Raw genomic sequence first — 8,638 nt, 5'->3', positions numbered from 1 at the left:
AGTACTACCGCAACAATGTGAACAGGTACTGTGCACACATATAAAAATACTCGCTTTTAAATATTTGATGTAAGAAAAGTAACATGATTGTATTTGTGTTTGAATTAGGTTGTCTATCAACCAATGGTGGATAATAATAGATGGCGGCATGTCATACCTATTATGCCACGTTCCAAAGTGATGTATAGTACATTTACTAATATGGAGCATATGGAGGATGATCATGACCATGGACATGATGATGACCGTGATACGAGAGAGAAGGATGATCATGAGATAGGAGATACAAATATTGAGGCCATTACCCGTGAGGACCGCGAGCCTACCATTGGTGTTGCTGATTTCGATGAGCACATGAGTAGTACAAGTAGTAGTGGATTGAATGTATTTGTAGATCTAAACACTTGTTTGGATTTTGGAGTAGATAGTTTGGCAAAGGTTGATCTCATTGAGGATGAGATTGAACCGTAGCCCATCATTGATATTGGCAAAACTATTTTACATATTCTCATTCTCCTCACCTCACTTAATTCTTGTATATGTGGGCTTGCAAAAAAGCATTGATGTTTTTGTTAAAATTATGTACTTTGGTAATCATGGGCAATGTTTGGAAAGCAATGATGTACACCAAAATCTCACTTTCTGTATTCTCTGGTTTGCATCTAAATACATGTCTAATTCCCAGTGTAAACGCGCTAATAAACGCCCTAATACATGCACAAATAGACGCGTTGATAAACACAATGTTAGACGGGCCCGTATTTTCTCAGTTTAGATGCGCAAATAGACGTGTTAATATGTGCGCAAATAGACGCGCTGATAAACGCAATGTTAGACGGGCCCATATTTTCTCAGTTTAAACGCGCAAATAGACGAGGTGTTAGATGCGCTATTAGATGCGCCCGTAATTCCTCTACTCAAGCAACGTCTATGGACGCGCCCGCTATTTTACGCATCTACCAAGAGCGTCTATAGTTGCTTTGTATTGTTGTGCTATATTCAAGCTCAATGGTGTTGAATTTGAAGTGAAGACATCATTGATTGCAGGAGCAGGTTATGGCTTGTTTGTACATACGGATGTAAACGCAAAGAAAGACCTTTTGATATTCAATGGCCCAAAGTATGATTACTATAGTTGGATTACTCTTTGCTCTTATCTTCCAAGGTTTAGGACCTATGGCCTCCTCGAAGATCCAAATGTTACACCAAAAGATGATATGCAATACATCGTAGGAGATGTGTTGTATGGTAATGTAGCTGGATACATCAATAGCTCTATTCATTGTAAGGATAGAACAAATGTTATGTATGTATATGACCCTAGAGTACCACCTTGGATCAAAGAAAAACATGATGTTTTACCTACTGATATGTTAGGGTTTATTGTTGTCTAGTCTCTTAGAGATATCCATGCAAGAGAGGAGTTGTTTTATGAGTATGATTTTTAAGATGTAAGACCATTGTCATGATGTTGGTGTACTCCCAATTTAATTTAATATGTTGGTGCTTAATATCATCTTTTTCTTGAGAAAATTCACATTGTTTGGATTCACAATGCATGGCAATCATATGAGCATGTTTGGAATATTTCAATGGAATGATATAATATTTAGCCAAATAAAAACTCAAAATCATCTTCGAATACATGATTGATTCTAATAATTTCCTCCACATCAAACAAAACACCTTTGATATTTGAATATAATGATATAGTATTGTCAATATTTCAATGGAATGATGTAATATTTAGCCAAATTAAAACTCAATTACATCTTCGAATATATGATTTTTTCTATTAAATGCCTTTGATTTTTGGGATTTAAAAAAAATTGGGAATTGGGATTTTCCCAAAATGACTAATAGAGAAAATTTCAAAAGGAAAGTAGGGAAAGCTCTCTCAATAGTAATGGGTTGGTAGGTCACTTTTTCACGTTTCTCTTCGAAATCAAGTTGATGTAAATTAAGGTAATGTTCAAGGTGATTGCAAGACTCACGTGGCTTTCCCACTGTCAATCGGCTCGTTATTGTAAATGATTGCCGGAAGATTGAGTTTCACGATCTTTTTAGCATCTTGATCAATCTGTCTAGATGCGCATGGTATTTGCATGATTGTCTAGATAGCTATTCTAGCATGGTATTTGCATGATTGTCTAGATAGCTATTCGCCTTGCAACCTTGAACCTTCTACCAACAACGAATAGACCTTTTGCTTCCGTTGCCAAAGTACAGCACAATTTATAGCTACGATTAAATTAGTGTTGAATGTAAATACTAGCAATGCTTGCCGGTTATTGCAGGTGCAAAACTAAAGTTTCGCAATGAAAATGAGACTAAGTATTATTTCTTGTCACGTACAGGTTGATAAAAAGCCCGACAGCGCGTTGAGGGTTGGCGAGGCGTTGCGAATTCTAAAAATATATAATACTGTTTTGTGTAAATTCTAATTATATTCGTGAGATATGCGGTGTTCCTCTACTTAGTCCCTTTAGGCTCCCACACGTATGGACTCTTGGTAGATAGACACGCAGTTGGCGTGTGCTGATACTTGTGTTGTTTTTTAAATTTGTACGCCAATCATGAAAAGGTCCGGACTCGTAACTGTAAGTGCGGCAACGGACAACGACGTCAAGCGACGTCACTTACGGTCCTTCCCCTTAGGAATTGGAGATGGCTGTTTGTAGGAGTCGGAGAGAAGGATTAAATTTATTTTAGTAAAGCAAAGTTTCAGATCATCTTTGTGCTGTCTATTACCTGTAGAATGGAATATTGAATTCTAGAGGAATAAATCTGGGAAGGTGGAAGCACGCAAGCAGTGATCGGAGGCACACTACGAATCTATGAGTTGAGGAGCATACGCTCCATGGACCATGCTCCATTTAGGATTCGGGAACCGGAAGAAACAAACCTTCGTTTTACAAAATTGCTGCCTCGTGAATCAGGAAGGTAATTATAATGAGTCGTTACTCATTCACAAACCTCCGGAGTCGTTACACATGTTACGCAGAATGCATTGGTTTTCCTGTGTGAGGGAAAGGGGTAGATAGATCACACAGTGTTAAAAGTCTGGAGCGAGCTACAAAATGTTACCGCGGACCAGTGTCGTGCGAGTTTCGGAGGTGGTGGTTGGTTGTGAAAGAGAGACAGAGCGAGTTGAAAAGCTGCGTGGCCAAACACACAGCATCATAATAATTATTTACGTAATCAGGAGCGGTTAGGTGGGAGGCAAGTGAAACGCTGGAGGCTGTTACGGGCCACGCGGCAGCTCAGGCGTCGCCACGTTGTCGCCACGCTGGAGGCAGCTCAGGCTTCGCCACCTTGTCGCCACGCTGATTCGTTGGATATATCATCGCTTCGCTTTGCTTGGCATGAACTAGGTTGGATGGAGCTCCTCCAAGGCCTCCTCAATGCTAGTCACTCCTCTTTGAGACAAGTCTCCACGAGGTTTCGCTTCTTCAATGCATGAAGTAATCATAGTCGGTGGTTCTAAAATGACTCGCCTCAATCCATTGCACCTTCACAAAGAGAGCTGCCCCACTAAAGTAGTCCCTGAGTTAATAGAAGTAACTTCACTTCTTTTGGATTTTGTTGTACTTTTAGCTTCCAAGGACCCTGTTACCAGCCATTGTCTAGTCTAGGTGGCTGATAGTCTAGAACTGCTTCAAGCGCAAGCCGAGGGCATGCGCCCACAAAGAAAGACCTTTAGTCTAGCTATCATCCTCCATAAATTTGTAGAACTTTTGTAGTATTTTGTTCTCACACAGGTATCGAATATGTCCCCCCTCTAAATGTGTATATCATCGATGTGTATTGCGCCCTTACCCCCCCCAACCATCCCTCCCTCCCTACCCTTCGCCTCTCTCCCTCCCTACCCTTCTGCTCTCGTTTGCAACACCCCCCACTCCTTCACTTTGCCCTCTCTTCTCCTTTGTTTCACCCTCGCTAGCCGCTTCCATCTCCTCTTCTCCTTCTCTACTCTGCTTCATCCTTGGGCTACCTACGCGTCTCCCTCATCCCCTCTCTCTCCCCTTCCTATGCACGTTGTTAGGTTAGGTAACCTTGATAGATTAGCTTCAACTAACTTAGTTTAGGCTAGACTAGGTTAGGTTAGGTTAGATTAGGCTACGCTAGGCTTACAACTAGGCTAGCAAATCTTGAAATGTGCTTGGAATCATGCTCATTGCCATTCTTTACCATTAGATATAATACATTTTAGAAGAAAGTAAGGCTCTAGAGGAACATTAGAAAACCTTGGGCTTGGAATCATGCTCATTGCTATTATGTTCCATCACATATAAAAGTAGATTTTTCAGAGGAAACTAGAAAAATCTTGGGCATGGAATCATACCAATATATGATATACAGATTTGAGAAGACAAGAGAAAAATAGGAAAATCTTGGGCTTGGAATCATGTCATTCCATTACGTACCCCATTAGATATAAGAAAGTAGAGCCCTTATGTCCTAGTATGTCCCCTCTTCTAATGAGAAAGATCATGTCATTCCATTAGGTACCCCATTAGGTGCCATTAGATATTAGATATAGATTATAGAAGAAAGTAGTGCCCTTATGTCCTAGTATGTCTCCTCTTCTAATAAGCAAACGAAAAGGAAAGGTCACATAGATGCGATTTTGCACGCTGGAGAATCTTTAGGCTCGAGTTGAGCATCTTGGGAATGTGGTGTGAGCAAATCTCGCTCGAATTGGCAGGAATGGACTTGGCAGCAAAGGAGAAGGAGAGAGAGAGAGCGCGAGCGAGCGAGCCAATGCTGACAGCAAAATCTGCTACCAGTGAGCACACGCACGCTACACAGACAGAGAGAGAGAGAAGGTGGGCGATTATTGGTTTGGATGAGAGGAGATGATGACGGAGAATTGATGAAGAGGAGGAGGATGAGGCCTAGTGCTCGCATCGAGGAGATTAAGGCTGCAGGACCCCATCCGTTTCCTCGAGAGGTGGGCACTTGGAAACTGCAGCATCCCGATTCTTCGCTCTTGTATTTCCGCAGCCAGCCAGCCAGCCAGCCTCACAGCCTTATCGACAATGCTTACAATTTGGTTCAGTTAGACCACGGGCTGCTCACCTTGCCACCTTTCTCCTCACCACCACCCACCACCACCTCTCCCCCTCCCCTTCCTCTCCTTAATTATCCCCCTCGCTTCCAGTTTTTCCGCCTTCTAGCTCCCTATCGATCCCCTCCCGTCGAATCGCTCTCAGCCGTGCCCCATTAGCTTTTCAACATGCCGCTCGATCTCAAACTCGTCTTTGGAATGATCGGTAGGTGATCGGACCTTCTTCCATCCAGCGTCGAAGGTTAGGAGTTTTTTCTGTGCCGTTCAATCACTTGGGTTCGCATGAAGTTCGTTGATGAGGGCGACGCTCGTTGCGAGCTTCTCTCACTCCTTGCCGAGGGCGACGCTCGTTGCGTATAAGCTCTTCTCTGCGTTTTCGTTAAGTTCTAATTTATCGTCTGTTTGCGAGCAGGAAATGCAACGGCCACAGCATTGTTCTTGTCACCACTGTAAGCACAACCTAACCACTTTCCGTTTTATCATCTAAGCCTCCAGCGCCAGTGCTTGCGGTTGCGTCATCCCCACCAGTTGCAGCTAATGCCTGTATATGCATGCGGCGTTGTTTAACTAACGTCAGTAGCGATTTGCTGCATCGTGTAATTTTACAGACCAACATTCATCAAAATATTCAGGAAACGCTCCACAGAGGAGTATTCTGGACTTCCCTACGTGTGTACGCTTTTCAACTGCATGCTCTGGGTTCTCTACGGGATGCCATTTATAAAGCCGCATAGCGTCCTGATCTTGACAATTAATGGATTTGGTGTCGCTCTTGAAGTCTTCTACATTATGGTCTTTCTCGCATACGCCATGAAAGAGAAGAAGGTCTGTCCCACGCTCTTTATGACCAGCATATAAATTTGATGGTATGACGATTATCTTGAATTACTGGCAAAAGTTGGTCTGTGCAGATGCAAATGATGAAATGGATAGTAGCAATCGTTGCCGCATATTCAGTGGTAATTTTAGTTGTTTTATTGGGACTCCATTCGCTGAATACCCGCCAGCTAGCTGCGGGCACCACGTGTGTTGTAGTGGCCATAGCCATGTACGCTTCTCCCCTGTCAGTTATGGTAAGCTGCACAGGACCAATCGAATATATCCTAAGGATCATATTGTAATCGTCTTAAGCAGAGACGAATGCGCTTTATTATTTTCATGCTCAGGAGTCAGGACAAGCTCTTTCCGAACGCAGACTTCTGTAATGTGTTATTGATAATATTCAGTACTAATTGTTTGTCCATCCGCCGGCACTAGGGCTTGGTGATCCGTACCAGAAGCGTGGAATATATGCCATTTCTTCTGTCCCTTTTCAACTTTCTCAACGGTGCCGTCTGGTCAGGCTACTCGCTCGTAACGAGAGACATATTTATCGCCGTAAGTATTGTACATCTAGGACCTAAAATAATCGCTTCAGCTCTTCTTCTTAGTTCTAGTAAACATATTTCAGCAAGTGGTCAAAGTATCGTATTGTTGCAATTAGTGAGTCGTGATGCTTAAGAAAATCACTTCTCTGCAGATTCCAAATGGATTGGGAACCTTATCCGGGATTGCACAGTTAGTGTTGTATGCAATATACAAAAATGCTGTGCCTATTAATGTCGAGGACAAGCTCGAAAAGACATCCACGACGCAGATGACGACTTCAGGTTCTAGGAAGTCCCAGCAGAATGGAAAGCCGGGTTTCAATGGCGATGCTGTCTGAGCGGGCGTTGATTTGTCCATCCATATCTGTCTGGTTTAGCTGCTCTTTTATGGAACGACAATTTGAAGTCATTGTTGTCCTGTAAGGTTCTAGGGACATGGTTCTAAAAGATCAGCTTGCGCGCGCGCGCTCTCTCTCTCTCTCGTGCCACAGCTATGCCGAGGGACTACTTATATGTTCATTTTGGAAGGCGAATCCTTGCATCTTTAAGAAAGACAATCGCGAATAAAATTGCGTATCCGAGCTTTGTTCATGAAGCGTTGCAAGCAGATACTGGAGGTTGCCATGCACGAATGAGATGAAGGAAACCGTGTTATACGATCTATGGTTGGATTTAATACGATCTTTGCTTTTTTTCTTTCTAGAGAGTAATTCTCACTTTGGCATTTCACTTTCTTCTCTCTCTCGAGTATGCATCTATCTGCACCATGATCATCCGCAACATTACGCTCTATTGACAGATGTTAGTAATTTACACACACTAGTGCAATAGCTAGCATTACTTACACAAGTAGTTATAAGCAATTTTACTACTACTTTCTAAGCTAGGAGACTTTGTTAACCTAATACCCTCAATCCTCAATATTGTTTTTTTCAATGTATATATGTACGATGGAATTTGAGTTCTAATAAGGGCTACAAATTGCAATGTATGCACATAATCATATCTAACTTGTTTCACTTAATAATGTATAAAACATAAGGATAGTAAACCTATGTATAACACTAATAATGTATAAAACATAAGGATAGTAAGTTTATGGATACCCCTATCTCTCCACACGTACATGCCATAATTTTGTGAGTTGCTACAAGCCGTCAATTGCGAGCCACACAACTGGCTAGACTTCAAGCGAGATGCAAACAGTCAGCATAAGTGAGCTTTCCAAAGAGTCTAGAATCTAGACAAGTTACAACTTAAATACTTCATGAAAAAAATCAAAATCATCTATTTTTCCAAAGCCACGTACAATATCACATGCAACTAACTTACTCTTTACCTAATAGTATGTAAATGCTAATTATCCAATTAGTATCTAAGTGTGATTGGATTCCAACCAGCAAAATCGAGCCCACCATCGATACCAGAGATACTGTTTTGAACTTACAAGGACTAACAAAACTTACAAATTTCTTTGTAGCTTTGTTTATCCTCTTTCTTACGCTTCTTGTCTTTCCCAAGACTCCACGGAATTTTAAGATTCTCGATTATATGAATAGTTTATATATCATTTTTGGCTCTTTGAACTGCTAACATTCCTCGCGGGGGATGGGGGCACTAAACTAATGTTTGCTACAACCTTGCAAGTGGGCTCTCTATATTATGTTTACTTGTAAGCATGGAGCATGTAACATTTCAACAGATATTCACCCACAAAATTCGGCTAGGGCCACTAAAGTAGTGTTGGTTCCAAGCGAGATTTTGCATTGGCAATCCAATGCTCATCGAGTCCATGCCAAATTCTTGGTTTCCCCTCCATGCAAATCAAAAAGTCCCTTCCAGAATTTCCTGCAAAGTATGACGTCAAAATTCCCTTCACATCTCCCACTCAGAATCCATCGCAAAGCATGGCACGGCTACCCTATCCTGAAGTTTCCACCATGCCTAATAACCTTCAATACTTCATACATACATACATACACCCACATGCGCATCTGTGTGCAGATGCACACATGCGCATGCACACGTGCACGTGCACACATGCGCATGTGCGCGCACACACACACTTTTTTTTTAGTGAAATCTTATATTTCTATGTGGGAAACCTCAAAATAGGTAAAAACCCACCATGAAGTACAAAAGAGAAAATTTTGTAAACAGGCCTTGGAGAGAGAAAAAAAAAACTCATGAGGCTACCAAG

At 41.8% G+C, this 8,638-nt stretch overlaps 1 protein-coding gene across 1 annotated transcript; it reads left to right on the top strand.

Moving 5' to 3' along the window:
- The first annotated feature begins 5,211 nt into the window (after positions 1-5,211).
- Positions 5,212-6,776, top strand: LOC147880165 (bidirectional sugar transporter SWEET4-like). Its single transcript, XM_087370363.1, has 6 exons — positions 5,212-5,276; positions 5,484-5,520; positions 5,680-5,896; positions 5,983-6,144; positions 6,329-6,448; positions 6,591-6,776. Exons 1-6 carry the CDS (start codon positions 5,240-5,242, stop codon positions 6,774-6,776), a joined length of 759 nt encoding a protein of 252 aa, XP_087226489.1. The 5' UTR covers positions 5,212-5,239.
- Positions 6,777-8,638: the final 1,862 nt, after the last annotated feature.

Source organism: Dipteris shenzhenensis, chromosome 32 (assembly GCF_047967505.1).
Source record: "Dipteris shenzhenensis isolate YYH24624 ecotype China chromosome 32, Dip_SZ_1.0, whole genome shotgun sequence".
NCBI classification, from domain to species: Eukaryota; Viridiplantae; Streptophyta; class Polypodiopsida; order Gleicheniales; family Dipteridaceae; genus Dipteris; species Dipteris shenzhenensis.
This window is presented reverse-complemented; position numbering and strand designations above follow the sequence as displayed.

What these genes read in the sequence shown, in the direction of transcription:
- LOC147880165 (XM_087370363.1), top strand. Translation starts at nt 5,240, where the DNA reads ATGCCGCTCGATCTCAAACTCGTCTTTGGAATGATCG. An exon ending in GCATTGTTCTTGTCACCACT is followed by an intron (nt 5,521 to 5,679) that starts GTAAGCACAACC and finishes GTAATTTTACAG; the next exon opens with ACCAACATTCATCAAAATAT. An exon ending in CTTCTCCCCTGTCAGTTATG is followed by an intron (nt 6,145 to 6,328) that starts GTAAGCTGCACA and finishes CGCCGGCACTAG; the next exon opens with GGCTTGGTGATCCGTACCAG.